This window comes from Podarcis erhardii (assembly GCF_964252035.2).
Source record: "Podarcis erhardii genome assembly, chromosome: 8".
NCBI classification, from domain to species: domain Eukaryota; kingdom Metazoa; phylum Chordata; class Lepidosauria; order Squamata; family Lacertidae; genus Podarcis; species Podarcis erhardii.
In genome coordinates, this window is record NC_138499.1 from 52,577,938 (window position 1) to 52,593,492 (window position 15,555).

Sequence of the window (15,555 nt, forward strand, 5' to 3'; positions counted from 1 at the left end):
AGCAAAAAAACTAGATACGACAATTTCCAAATGTAAGAGCTTTTTTATGTTTTCCAATTTCATTACTCACCAAAGGGCAGTGAAAGTATATTTTTATTATAAATTTAACATTTTTTATTATTATTAACGATTTACTGCTTCAGATTAGGCATATGGGTTTTCAGAGAGAACAAAACCTCATTTTTCTGCACGGTGTGAAAGGTCAATATTATGTTTAGAATGACAACTCTCTGGTTCCCTTCTAGAAAAATTCACAGCCGTACCTTTATAATGAAGCTGGTAGCACAAGTCAATTTCTGAGTGAATAAATGTTTACATAGTGAATTACTTCTAGTCAAGGATTGCCTTGTTTGTAATCTCATCAGAGAGGCCAAAGGTTAAGTGTTCACAGCAAATTAACAACCACCTCACTCCAGTCATGGTCTGGGGCAAGTCACCTTGACACACAGGTGACTTGAGGAAAGCTTTTTCATGCCATTCTGTTCTCATCTCCCTGTGGAGTCATGGAGCACCAAGATCATTAAAAGTCGATCAAATCAGCACTTTTAGCAGAGGAAGGAAAAAATTTAACGGCAAGAAAATAGGTTTAAAGGCTTATTAAAAGCTCAGCGCCTCTTTATTTTTAGAGGATCAGCCGTTTCTGGGGGGTAGCAGAAGTCATTTAAACTGCAGCTACCATTTTACATCAGAAGCCCCTTTACTTTTAATGATCCTCGTGCAAGTCCTGCCAGTGATGACTGAATTCACTGGGATGCCTTGGCAGGCGGCTGAGGCACATTTTCTATAGCAGCAAATGGAAGAAATAATCTAATCCCATCACTACCATTTCTTACAGAGATGGGGAATTTATGGCCCTTGAGTTGTTGCTGAACTAAAACTGTCAACATCCCTGAATCTTAGCCATACTGGGAGTTGAAGTCTGTTACCAAGGCTTTTCCTCCCCCAGCCAGAATGCCATTCTAAGAGAATGAGGGAGATGTTCATGGTGAGTTCCAGCACCTCTTTTTCTATAAAAATAGCACTAATTATTACTCCTCTGAACATTTTCACAGGAACCTCCGTGGTACAAGTAACAGCTACTGATGCCGATGACCCTACATATGGAAACAGTGCCAGAGTGGTCTACAGCATTCTTCAAGGACAGCCTTATTTTTCTGTGGAACCAAAGACAGGTAAATGCTCTTACACTTCCCATATCTACAGCTTTTATCAGGGAAAACTGAAAAGAACCTCCAGAGTTCTCTGACAGAGGTGCACTCTATTTGACTATCACTATAATCCCATGATGCAGGAAAGTAGGGCTGCCCATGTTCACCTTGTGAATGAATGCATGAATGAAACTTTCTTTGCATCAGCCGTCGGCAATAGCAACAAAAAACATTCCGATATACACAGAACAAAAGAAAAAGTCAATTATATAAAACACAGTTTAGGGTCCTGAATTAGCAGTCAAATAGTGGACCTTATTCTGATTGCCCCAGCTAGAAACCTTGCAACTTTTGCAGTCATCTGCTCCTCTGGCTCCACGAAAGCCAGCGTGGTGTAGTGGTTAAGAGCGGTGGACTCGTAATCTGGTGAACCGGGTTCACTTCCCTGCTCCTCCACATGAAGCTGCTGGGTGACCTTGGGCTAGTTACACTTCTCTGAAGTCTCTCAACCTCACTCACCTCACAGAGTGTTTGTTGTGGGGGAGGAAGGGAAAGGAGATTGTTAGGCGCTTTGAGACTCCTTAGGGTAGTGATAAAGTGGGATATCAAAATCTAAACTCGTCTTGATCTGCCAGGAGAAACGACACTGTGGCAGTGGCTGGGTGACCCAAAATGGTCAATAAAAGAGGCATGATAATCTCATTCCTCAGGTCTTTGTAAAGAGTGCATGTGAGGACGACATGTGCCACTGATTCAGTGCTACTGTCTCCTCAGGGACATATGCGTTTTTTGTGTGGAATCTGTCGGAATCGTCCCTCAAATACAGCCAAATTATTATTATTCTCATTGTGAGAAGTGAGGTTACAGGGAACCAGACAAAGGGCCTTCTTGGTAGTGGCACCCACCCTGTGGAACACCCTCCCTTCAGATGTGAAGGAAATAAGCAGCTATCCTATCTTTAAAAGACATCTGAAGGCAGCCCTGTTCAGGGAAGTTTTTAATATTTAACACTGTATTGTTTTTAACACTTGATTGGGAGCCGCCCAGAGTGGCTGGAGAAACTCAGCCAGATGGGCGGGGTATAAATAATAAATTATTATTAATAATAATAATTATTATTATTATTATTATTATTATTATTATTATTATTATTACCTTGTGTTCACCTTGTGTGCTCCCTCTGCCCCACTTTGTCCCCTCCGCAAGCCTATTCATGGTCATGGTTGCAGTTCTTGGAGAGAGTTTGCATGTGCTTGGCAGACTGCCTTGCTGCAGATGTGTCCCCAACCCCATGGGAAAGGGCTGTCATTGGGGCAAACAGGGCAAGCATGCAGGGCCCTGCTGTCCAGCATCCTGCAGTTTGAATCATCTGAGCATGGACATCCGAATAAAGCTTAACTGAACTCCAGATTGCAGGCAAAGGCTGTCATCTAGTAAAGCTGTCTGTGGATAAGTAGACACATAAATGGCTGTGAAGGCTAAATGGGACCGAAATGGAAGAGTATTTTTTATTATTTGTTGATTATGGCTATTTGGAAAATACATATCACCCAATTAAACATGGTCTCTGGGTGGTTCACAATTATTATTACTTAAAAAAACACAACCGGTCAGATACAATCAAAACTTAAAAAAAAAAAAAATCAATAGGAAGGAACTATATCAGCTAAGGATCAGTGTAAAATCAGCATGAAACCATCATGAGGCAACATAAAATCAATAAGAAGGGGGGGGACCCAGCATCTTTGAATATCAGATGCAGGAGTCAAACAGCAGGGAATTATCATCATGTCCTTACTTCCAAAGTTATCTTCTTGGCCATTGTTGGAAATGGAGTGCTGAACTCAATAGACATTAGGCTGATTTGGTAAAACAATTCTTATCCTCTAATGCAGGCTTTGCCTGTGGATACATTTGGAAACCTGAGAAACTGTGGCAAGCAACCTTGCAGCTGCACACACCACATATTCACTCTCTCTCTCTCCACACACACACACACACACACACACACACACAATCCAGTCCCCAGCTGTGACCTTCCCCACACTCAAAGTCAAAACAACTGTGCCACAGTTAAGTTTGAAAAAGATTTGTCTACAACTGGAGGCTTCTTTTAAGCCTGATTGCAGCAGTGGAGTGCTGCAGTCATTGGGGTGGGTAAGTCCAGTTGAGGTCAATGGGATTTACTCCCAGGTAAATGTGTATAGCGGGACACAGGTGGCGCTGTGGGTAAACCACAGAGCCTAGGACTTGCCGATCAGAAGGTTGGCGGTTTAAATCCCCACGACGGGGTGAGCTCCCGTTGCTGAGTCCCCGCTCCTGCCAACCTAGCAGTTCGAAAGCACGTCAAAGTGCAAGTAGATAAATAGGTACCGCTCCGGCGGGAAGGTAAACGGTGTTTCCATGTGCTGCTCTGGTTTGCCAGAAGCGGCTTAGTCATGCTGGCCACATGACGCAGAAGCTGTACGCCGGCTCCCTCGGCCAATAAAGCAAGATGAGCGCCACAACCCCAGAGTCGGCCACGACTGGACCTAATGGTCAGGAGTCCCTTTACCTTTACCTAAGTGTGTATAGGATTTCAGCCTTAAAATGCAGTCTAATTTTCTTCTGAAAAGTAAGTCTCCTTGGGTCTACTGGGACTCACTGCCAGGTGTGTGTAAGATTGTAGCCTTTATCTTGAGGAAGAAGCCACTGGTCATTTTAAAACTACCTTGTCTCTTTTGGCATGAGAGCTGTTGCAGAGTGGGAGGGAATCAAAATTCTCACTGTGATTGTGGCTCTCTTTCCCAATTGACATGCATGGACCGTATATTTGGATATGTGGAATTTATAGTCTAGATTTTATTAGATGTGTGTTACTGCAAAAAAGTATGGGGGTTTTAATGTTCTTACTTATGTTCTTATTTCCACATCCCTGAAATGTGTTTGGTTTTTGTAATAACAAGTATATATTTGAAACATGTAAATACTTGAAATTATTTGTATTCATCTCTACCTTTCCCCCCCCATTGTGATCTCATCCATTTCCCCAGCTTTATTTATCTGCACTCCAGCAGGTTTCCTGAGACTTTTTTTTTTTAATCTTCCAAATATTCTAAGAGGATGGGTTTGGGTTTTTTATGTCTTATCTTTGTGAAGAGTTGTTTGCACTTCAGAGTTAGAGTCTGCCTGAGTTCTACAGTTTGCATGGTACAGTTTTCAGAGGAAATTTCCTACATTCAGAATACTGTCCAGTATTATTATTATTATTATTATTATTATTATTATTATTATTATTACCTTTATTGTCAATGTACAACCTGTGTACAATGAAATTAAAATGTGGCAATGTTTATGATTATCTCTTAAGTAAAATATCTCCCTTAGTCATTGTGCCAATTTTGAGCACTTTGGAACCTCCTCCTTACAAATACCTGTGCAAAATGAGTAAGTGTAGGGTTCTCTGATCATACAGACAATCAATCATGTGGAAATAGCCCTCTGTGCATACCACTATATGTACAGGGGCTTGCTGCAAAGATAATGAATGTGCACCCATCAGTGATGGAACCTGTCACTTCCACGTTGTTCCCTTCCGCTGACCCACATTGATTTTGCACAATGAATGTATGCAAGGGGCTCGCAAACAATTGATGGGGGCTTCCAAGCAGAAGCATAAATCGTTTGGTCCAAGGGTCAAGTTTCTGGTGCTTTAAGACTCACTTTCTGCCCCAGAACAGCTTTTCTCCCTTCTCGCCTTACTTTCTACTCAAAGTTTGCTTGCTTATATTAAGAAGATAAATATTTTTATTTAACAAAATTTATATACTGCTTGATTGTACAAAACCTCTAAAATCTACTATTGTTCTTGTTAAGTCTCAGCCATCTCTCTCTCTCTTTCTACTTTCCTTCAACATCTCCTCTGGCTACTTTTCCTCAGCATGCAAGGTGTTGCTGGTGCATGCATTGGTCAAACCACAAGGCTGTGGGATGGCTGGGGGCAAGTGAGGAGACACAGGACAGGCTGTGACTCTTGGGCCTACCTGACCATGGCCCAAGGCCCAGACCACTGTTTGAGAAACACACACAAACATGGGGGGGGGTATTATTATTTTCCCCAAAGTAAGGTTATTCTGAACATGACATTGCACTTGTCATTCATAGAACAATATAAACCCCTTTCCACACAGCAGATGGGCAGGCTGCAAGCAAGCAAGCATAATTAAGTCCTCATACATACAGGTGCTTTTGCCACTTTCATTTTGCTTAGAGCAAAGAGTTTCAGGGATTTTATCTGATAAAGTATGGGCAATGTGACAGGAGAGGGGCCTTGGGCCTACTCAGCCAAGCCTTGAAATTGCATTTATTTCTGTAATTTTCAGCCTATTGTTTCTTGCCCTTCCTTCAGCAGTTAATGAGTCTGACTGTTCGCACTCCTTCAGATCTGTTTTGTCAACTTTGCCATAGCCTGTCATACAATTAATTACATTCTTCATGAAGGGAGACATCCCACAGGCTTGTGGGGTCAGCATATGATTTAAAGAAGGACAGATTGAAAAAAATAACACAAGGGAACCATTTGTGAAGTTGTCTTTTAGCCTTCCCAGCCTGTTTAGTATGGATGAAATAAAGCTATTATTATTTTACTTTATTTAAAAAAATTGTCCTTTCAGCACAGGGAAGATTAATGAGCTACTCTGAATTCAAAAGAAGAGGAAATAAATAAAACTGGAACTAAAGAGCTTGCAAACATTACAAGGAGATATAGAAGCCCCAATGCACCTCTCAGTTATCCATGTATTTTATGTTTCCCTTCTGCTGACATGTAGCAGTGGTAGAGTAAAAGCCCATCTCTCTGGAAATCAGAGACACCAGCTGGACTGTGTAACAAGCATGAAATAGTCATAAAGCCTTCCTGGTTTGAGGAGGAATATTTATTTATCTGATACTTAACTGCACAGCAGAATGATGACAAGCTAGCTTTTCTCTCTCCTCCCTTTACATTTCAAGCCATAATTACACATGGCACAGAGATGACCAAATGGATAAAACTAAAACTAGTTCAGATAATACAGTGTTTCAATTACTATATCAAAGCTTCCTAATTATAGTGAGTGCTTTAGAAGTGGTTATTGGTTTTTTTTTTTTTTGTTTGCTTTAAAGATATTAGCTAATTCAAGATAGCTTCATTGAAATGCATAGTGTGATACAAGATTATTCATAACAGCAAGAATCTGTGGGGCCATTTACCATTTCGAGCCATTAGGAAACTCATTGTGGCAGCCTGGAAGTTTAGAAACTGCTCTGTTTAGATTGATGGGCCTCAGTGGCACTGGGGCTTGGGCTAGCTCTGTTCAGGCTCAGGATTCCTAAGAGAAAAGTTCAAATGCTGTTTCACTGGCAAGTCTTTCTCAGACTGAGCCTTAAATGGGATCTGTGGTCCTATCTCAGTAGCTAGGCCTCCCTCCCTTCTTTTAGAAGTCCTTGACTACAGTGGATCAGAGGAGGCTGTTGTTCCACTAGGGCTTCTGAACTGGAGTCCATGTAGGCAGACAAGAGCAGCAGAGAGGTACTGACACAATGGGCTGACTCTGAGGTCGTTTTGTCTCCAAATTCTTACCCTCATCCCCTAAAAAGGGGAAATGCAACTCAAGGGTCATGACATCCACCAAGTGTTGAATGGCATATCTTTTCTTGTTCTCCTCTTTGTGGTAGAGAATATATAGAATGACAGGGCGGATGTCCACAGTAAGCCTTTTCCTGGATCTTGAGTGCTCTCATTTTGCAAATGAATCTCCACAACCCTCGAGACATCTATGCACAGACCACATCAATCCTGCATCTGTCTAGATGACATATATGGAAGATGACAGGTCATTACAAGGCGAAGTATGAGAACCCAGTGACCACCTTGAAAAAGATGGAATTGCTTCTGCATGGCATCTATGTATTTCCATAAGCAGGTTGTGTGTATTAACATTATATGGTCTGTCTCTGGGCTACTGTTCCCCAGCTGGATGCCCTCCAGATATTTTGGGCTTTAATTCCCATCATCCCTGATCATTGGCCATGCTGACTGGGACAGATGGGAGTTGCAATGCAAAACCTCTGGAGGAGTTGGGTTTGAAAATGCTGCTCTAGGTGCTTGCCCAAGATTCCTGACAGAGGCTTCCAGCAGCATGGAGGCAAAACAGTCTTTTGAAGCTTAGAACTAATGGCAAGTGGGTGGAAAGTAGCCTACCCCCAATTTTTTTTTTTTTTAAATGAAGTCCTTGCTAAATGCTCATAAGCAAGAGAGGTGCAGCAGACATTTTAACATCAACTATGGATCGTGTTTAGTCTTGGAAATGAACCAGCATGTTTAAACTTTATAGCACTTATAGATTTCCCCCCTTATTATTGTTAGCTTGTAATATATTGGGAACATGTCTCTTGATTGCATATGCTTTGAAGTATAGTGCTTTTCCATTTCAGTGTTCGGGTTATGAATGGATACAGCCATTCTTTATACAGTACATTGACTATATGTATGGCTGTAAGCTAAATTCATTAAAACAGGAGTGATGGGGTATATAAGGTAGTTCTGACTTGCTCTATAGTAAATGCTGAAGCACAGGAGTTCCATGTTTTTTAAGGGTGCTCTGTTTCAGCTACATGAGTCTAACCACAATGTATATTTTCACATTCTGTGTAGCACAGGTCTGGACTGAAAACGGGGTTGTGGACCAAGCTACAGTGGGTGTCTTCAGGGGCACAACTACTGTATTCTTTTTTCTTTGTTATTATTGTTTAAAGAGAAAGGGAAAGAAAGATGGTTAAGCATGGAGAAAGAGACAAAGGGAAGCAAGGGAGAGACAACCAGGGGCAAAAATACGCACACACTTCTATCTATCTAGAGCATGCCATGCAGCAGGTTGAAGTTAAAGGTGAGTCCTAGGTCTGGAAACATTGAAAACTACATTATTAACATGCAGGGCACAGTTAGAGAAGGCTACGTTCACATTATATCCCACTAGTGAATGTTCAAAGCTAGTCAATATGCCTAGTAATAAGGCCTCTCTTTTGGATTGTTCCTGTTGACATGTTGGATCAGTTCAAATCCCTTACATTAGCGCAAGGTGACTAATCTGTGATCCTCCAAATGTTGCTGAACTTCAGCTCGCACCATCATTGACCATGCTAGCTTGGGCTGATAGGAGTTCTAGTTTAGCAACATCTGAAGGGCCCCAGGCTAGCCACCCCTGCTTCACTGTACTCTGTTTATCTTTTGATTGGTGTATATTTTCCCCGCTATGCTTCTGAGTTGGAAATGTAGCTCTGCCACTGTTTCATTTATACGCATTTTGCCATATTCCAGGTATTATCAAAACCGCGCTTCCCAATATGGACAGAGAAGCAAAAGACCAGTATCTACTTGTCATTCAAGCGAAGGATATGGTTGGTCAAAATGGAGGGCTCTCTGGGACCACCTCTGTCACCGTCACCCTTACAGATGTCAACGATAACCCTCCCCGCTTTCCTCGCAGTAAGTTTCTGTGGATGATAAATGAGGAAGACTATATTTCTTACAAAACTAAATCTACGTTAGTTTCAAGTCCAGTAGTGAGCCTTTCAGGTTCCCAGCTGTTCAAGTGTGTTGCCTGCACTACATAGTATGCCTGACCATTGCACCCTACACATATTCTGAGGGGTTATGCAAATGTCCATTCTCCATCTTTGGGATCCCTTTGGGGTTTTTTCGTGCATCGACCTGTGTTGCCAGTACTTGAGGATGTTTGATTTCTTTCTGACTTTATGATTACAGTATTTCTGTGATTAATTATAAGGTGCATCAAATTACCCTGTGTAGGTGGATGCATAGTTGTTCTTGTGTGCATCTCGCATTGCCTGACTATCTCTGTCAATTCTCTCCCCCACCCGCCAAAGACACTGAGAGTTTCATAGAAAAATCAATCTGGGAAGAACTAGAAAACAATCTGCCCTCAATTTACTTGCTTTGACCAAGGTGGCTCATGACTGAACTAAGCAAGGAAAAGAAACGAGCTTATTTCCAGACTTGAGCTAGCCTGTTTATACACAGTCGGCTGCTCTTCTCCACCTTGCTGCGATCTTTCTTGTAAAGTCATTGCAGGAGTGAATTAGACTAATGTGAGGAACATATGCATGCCCAATCTGGTCAGTTTTCAAGTGGGTATGAAAAGAAACAAGCCAATCAAAGCAAGACTGGGAATTAGATTCTTTCCCCCCCTTGAATTGTTTGGGTAATAATAAAAAAACCAGAGATTCAGCTTCTCGAGTTGAGAATGTTAGTGGCTTCAGCCTGCATTTTGTTAAGCTGCAATCTGTATCAATTTCAGCTTGAGCCGCAGGTTTAGAGTTTTCACAGGAGAAGAAGGATGCCTTTGCAAGAATAGCATTTATCTCAATTACATGGCATGAAGAGCCAGGAAACTGTCTCCTTAAGACACAATTAAGACTTATATCTTATTTTACAAATGGATTTATTCTTTTCTTTGGTGACATGAGATATACTCAAGAGAAAATGTCACTGGCTGTAGTCTGCCTTGGTAGGAAAGTTAGGTTAAGTGTTATTTTTCCTTCTTAGATGTTATTTTCATCAGTTTACTTATGCATCACTTGATTATGTGGATTTATAGTTGTGAGAGCGGAATAATGTTGGAGGAATGGACTCAAATAGCAAAGCTTAAAGAATTTGTTCCTTGCAAACTCCAATAAAAACAGATATTATCTGCACATCCTGAACTAATGTGTAGACCAGAACATAGTTATCCTTTGGATTTCACACTTCTCTGCATTTTTACAATGCAATTTTTGGCTCAAAATGCATTTGCAAATTGATACTTCAAGAGAAAACAGCATTTAGAAATGAACATTTTGAGATAAAATACCTTTAAAAATGTATATTTTGCAAGGAAATATGTTCCAGTATATATAAATTCCCATGCAGGTGTTGTTGTTGTTTTTTAAAAAAACATAGGTTAAAGAGGAGCAGGCATATGAATGCATGCATTTAAAAGAGACATGGACTGGAAATAGACAGATCCATCCTAGATTCAAATAATACTGTGAGCAAAATTTAACTATTTTGGAGTGGATCTAACAAAGCCTGACCTATGAATATTTCCTTCCTCCAACATGACATTAAATACTACAAGCAAGGAAGGTGGCAAAAATAATTTTTAGAATAGATTGTGGATGGAAGCAAGGGTAGCAGCGGTCTTCTTGTACAAAGTGGCTGGTCCTTTTTTGAAAAGCAGAAAGATGTGCCATCCTATAGAGGGCACAGAGGAGAGAATGCTGGTGTTGTGATATTAAATCACCCAGTCTTCAACAACATGGAGCACTTTAGATGACCATGCTGGCTGGGACTGGTGGAAGCTGCATTTCAGTCATCATCACAATCAGCATCTTGAGGGCACCAGATTGGCCAAGGCTGAAAGAACATTTTCCCTCATGGCATTTTAAAGAAATACCAAATGTATTGTGTTTAGAACCCTTCCGCTATAAACTAAGTGAGGTCATTGATTGATTGATTGATTGATTGATTGATTGATTGATTTGATGAACAGATGAAAATCCAGGGACTGTTCTGAACTTTACAGGATCGTATCAATATAATGTCCCAGAATCGCTACCCATGGCTTCAGTGGTCGCCAGATTAAAGGCTGCAGATGCTGATGTGGGACCGAATGCTGAAATGGAATATAAAATAGTGGATGGTGATGGCTTGGCTGTTTTCAAAATCTTAGTGGACAAAGAGACACAAGAAGGAATCATTACAATACAGAAGGTAACCTCACTTCATTATTTCTGTCATGGTACACAAGTAACACCATCTCACTTTCAGTTTATGCAAGGAGGAGGCTTCAGCCAAAAGACAGATAAATAAATACAAGTGAGACCTGCAACCAAATAATACTGTTGTATTATAGAGTACTGCTGCTTGGGATACCAGCCATTTCATTCCCCTTCACCCCGTTTTCTGTCCCTCACCTCCTCTAACCATCAGCTAGCAGACCATGGCCACTCAGACATAGTTTCTATTGGTCTGTTTTTGGGGTTCCCACCTGGGAGGGAGGCTCTAAATATTTTTGTTCCTCTGAAAACCTTGGGGTTCTCCCAATCTTGCTGACATCTCACATGTGGGGTGATGCCATTTTGGTTACATAAGCAACAACTCACAGTCTGAACATTGGAAATAGAGAGAAGGATGCCTTGATCATAAAACACACATTAAGAATTCCCAGCTATGTAGGACTCCCCCCACCCCGCCTTAGTCGGCTAATAGGTAAATATCAGGAGTGATTTCAACTGATGTCAACATACATACATACATACATGCATGCATTAATTGAAAATGGATAGCGTAACCTTCAGTAGTTATGTCAGGGTTAACAAGAAATGTATCAACAGTGCCAAGAAAGAAATGTTGTAGTTCTGTGGTTGAATGGACAGAATGAAGGACGAATTCTGAAAGTTTGATCATCCTGTGGTTTTGTTCTATACATATGGAATCCTTGCAGTAGACAAATTGTCATTGATGTTACTTTTTCCATGAACAATGAATGATTCTGTAAATGAGGGAGTTACTTTCCCCTTCCTTAGTCTGTTCAATGGGGAAGGTAGGAATAGATGGTCCCTTTAGGGAAATCTAGTTGATTCTTAATCTGAGTATGTGCCACAGAAAACAGTTTTGTTTTCATAACTTTTGTTATTTGAAGACAGTATTGCAGTCTTCTTCCTTCATTCCTTTCTCTCTCTCTCTGTGTATGCGTGTGCACGTGCGTAAGTGCATTTCAATATTGTTGTAATTTTCTGATTTTAGTCTCTTTGTTCTTATTGCATTGCTTGTTTTATAATCCCCAGTGAAATTGCCTGATGGAACAAGGTTCCTGGGACTCTTGTTCATTTGACAGATGCACAAGCCTGATTAGTGTTAAGATTAACCAGAAGGGGAGAAATGATTCTCCAGCAACAGGGCTTTTGAATGGTAATGGTAAAGGGACCCCTGACCATTAGGTCCAGTCGTGACCGACTCTGGGGTTGCGGTGCTCATCTCGCTTTATTGGCCGAGGGAGCCGGCGTACAGCTTCCGAGTCATGTGGCCAGCATGACTAAGCCGCTTCTGGCAAACCAGAGTAGCACATGGAAACACTGTTTACCTTCCCGCTGGAGCGGTACCTATTTATCTACTTGCACTTTGACGTACTTTTGAACTGCGAGGTGGGCAGGAGCAGGGACCAAGCAATGGGAGCTCACCCCGCCGCGGGGATTCGAACCGCCGACCTTCTGATCAGCAAGTCCTAGCCTCTGTGGTTTAACCCACAATGCCACCCGCGTTGAATGGTAGATTACTGTAAATTATATCATTTGATAGTTGTCATCTAGTTTTGTTTAAAAGGAGAATCTCAGACTGCTTCCTTTGGAGAATAACTGCATATCGAGTCCTTCCTTCCTTCCTTCCTTCCTCCCTCCCTCCCTCCCTCCCTCCCTCCCTCCCTCCCTCCCTCCCTTCCTTCTCTTGTTCTTCTTCAACAGAGAGGGCTTGCCTTGTAATTTCCTTCAGATAAGACAAAATGCTCACTTTTTTTCCAAAAAAGTTGAATGGATGAGGCATAGGATCTAATCAGATAACACTAATGCACAGATATTAATGAAGCTGTCAAGCTCCATTCACTGTGCTGAAGGAAGAACCAAAGTATGTTTTGTCTTTTTAACCTTCAGCACTGTTCTAGTGATTTGTGAGATGTTTGTTTGCTATTATAACAATCCCCATATTTCAGTCATGGTCAGGAAGGGTTAAAGTGAATGCCAGCTAAATGATGGTTGTTATAAAATAAACATTAGCGTCAAAGTGAAGCAAAACAAACAAAAAACAAAAACAACCCTTTTGATGGAGCATCTTTAGAAATTAAAGATTCTCTAAAACTTTCTGCATTGTAAGGGCTACTTTGCTTTCCACTATGTCACTGGAAATTTTCATAGTTTCATGCATGAGAAAATCAATAAAATTACTTTTTTTTATCTGATCCAGTATTTGAGAGCAAGAGTCCTGTCAGACAGATGGAGCCATTTAATTATTGCTACATAGAATCACAGAGTTTGAAGATGCAGGAATATGTCGTTGTCCCTTACAGGGATCATACCTGCAACCATGGTATTATCAGCACCATGCTCTAGCCAACTAAGATGTCTGTTAGTTCAGGCTGAGCAGGATCTAATTCTGTGCGATGGGCTGAATGTGGTATATGGCAGCCATTACTGATTAACAACTGTGGGACAGAGGTCCCTAGGCACTTACCAGCAAGCGTTTGCTTGATGGCAGCAGAGAGACTGGGCGGCTGGCACATGGCTCTTGAACAGTCAGAAACACCCAGTGTAGGCCTATAGCACGATCAATCCATGCTCAAATGTGACACTGCCTGGCCATGCTCTTAAACAGTATATAATTTATTTTTCCTCCCCTGCTTTATTATTATCTGTTACAACAATAAACTATTACAATTTATAAAACACTAGAGTACTGGTGTTCTTGTCACATTATCTGCTTTCCTCTATGAGTTCACACTTCCGATGCAAGACATTAAAACATTAACAAATCCACGGAACACATTTCTCCATTCTGATATTTTCTGGCATTATTCTATGGACACTCCACACTTGAAGCTCTCATTCTCATGCTAAATGATGGTGCCACATGCTGTCTGAACATAGTAAGAGTACCTCTTACCCCAGTAAAAACAATTAGGCATGTCTATTTCTGATTCAGGAGAGAACAGAGTTAGTTAGCAATTGTTGTATGTCTTTATGTCAAGTGAGCATTATGCTATGGTCATCAAACTCTTTCTGTCTGCTGTATTTTTATTAGGAAACTTACAAGAGGGCTGCTTTAAATAGATTTCTTTTGTTTTTTTCACATCAAGTACTTAATGTCTTGAAAAACTGGCAATAGTTCATACTCCATTCACTTTTTCCAACTGGCTGCTTTTGTTGTAATAATTTTCCATGAAGCAGTTTTACGAGACTGTATGCATGATGTATCTATACATTTCAGCAATTCTCACTCTTGTTTTTGCAGTTGGTACAATCTTGCAAAAACAGCAGTGATTGAGACTTGTTGAAATGTAATTATTTACTTCTTTATTATATTCTTAACCCAAACATTCATCATATGATCCCAGGTTGGCTTACAGTTCTGTTACTTAGCAATTCCAATGGGAAAATTCATAATGCACCATATTCACAGCATTGCTAAATAAAATAGCAAATGTGATAATAATATGTTGGTTGAAGTATGCGTGTATATCTGCAACTTCCTGGGCAGTGCAGTTGGTATGAATCCTAAACCCCGAACCAAAGCACTTTGGAAAGACCCACGGCTTGTTCTCCATAGCTCCCCACACTGAATCAGACCCCTTCCAAAACTTGGGGTCTTAGTCAAAGAGACACAAAGACACAGACAGTTTGTGAAAACCTCCAACACCCAATATTACTTTGGTGGTTTGTTTATTTTTTAAATTCAATTTATATCCTGCCCTTGCTCTGAAAAGAGCCCAGGGCATCACATAACGATAACATTATGTATGATTGTTGGGAGATGGGAGAAGTGCCGTTGTGAGTGATAGCTCTAGTTTCGAGCCACAGAATGACCTCAACGGGAGTTTCATTTTATTTTCATTCATTGTGCTTTTGGGAGAGATGTGGAAGGCTCTGATCAGCTGCTGTCAATTGAGAAGCAAACAAAAACAAAGCCTCTGCTTTCATTTATCATAACTCGCTAATCTCTGGACCTATCCTTATGAAGTTTTGCAGGTTTTTCGGATAGGGTTCCCCTCACCATTTATGCTGGTTTCATACATACTAAGGTACCAAAAGTGGCTCCCCAAGTCCTGCTGTCGCTTACCAAACAGTTTGAATCCATTTTTTTGCCCTTACCTGACCTCTTGTGTAATTTGTAGGCACTTATTTGATCTGCTACCTCCCACGTTGTGAAGTGTTGTGATAGCAACATTAACTGCAATTTGTCCTACCATTCTTCTTAATCAATCTAATTTACATGTTTGATTGTGACATTAGCAGCAGTTCAACTGCTTACCATTTGGCTGATTTATATGATTTGAAAACAGCTTCACACACTCAAAAATATTATTATGATTTATTATTGTTAGCTTGAGTTCCATTATTTACTCTCATTAAATAATTATCTTGTTTTCTAATTACCTACATTTTGAAAGTTAATGTGTAAAAATATCAAATAAACCAATCAATTACTAAGCAAATTCTGGTTTCTTTTCTTCATTTCTTCTCCTGAACATATGCTGTTACCTTATAATAATAAAAACATAATATTTTTTATGTACATTAAATTTAGAAATTAGCAATGCAAAGAGACAGTTTACTTACCAAT

General features: G+C 40.6%; 1 protein-coding gene across 4 annotated transcripts in view; it reads left to right on the top strand.

Annotated features, from left to right (window-relative positions):
• CDH7 (cadherin 7) overlaps positions 1 to 15,555 on the top strand; it is a 120,635-nt gene that overhangs the window by 78,810 nt on the left and 26,270 nt on the right. For all 4 annotated transcript variants that reach the window (XM_081875077.1, XM_081875078.1, XM_081875080.1 and 1 more), the window contains exons 4-6: positions 1,053 to 1,172; positions 8,485 to 8,652; positions 10,751 to 10,938. In XM_081875077.1, the coding sequence (XP_081731203.1) occupies positions 1,053 to 1,172; positions 8,485 to 8,652; positions 10,751 to 10,938 (476 nt within the window). The remainder of the gene's footprint in view (positions 1 to 1,052; positions 1,173 to 8,484; positions 8,653 to 10,750; positions 10,939 to 15,555) is intronic.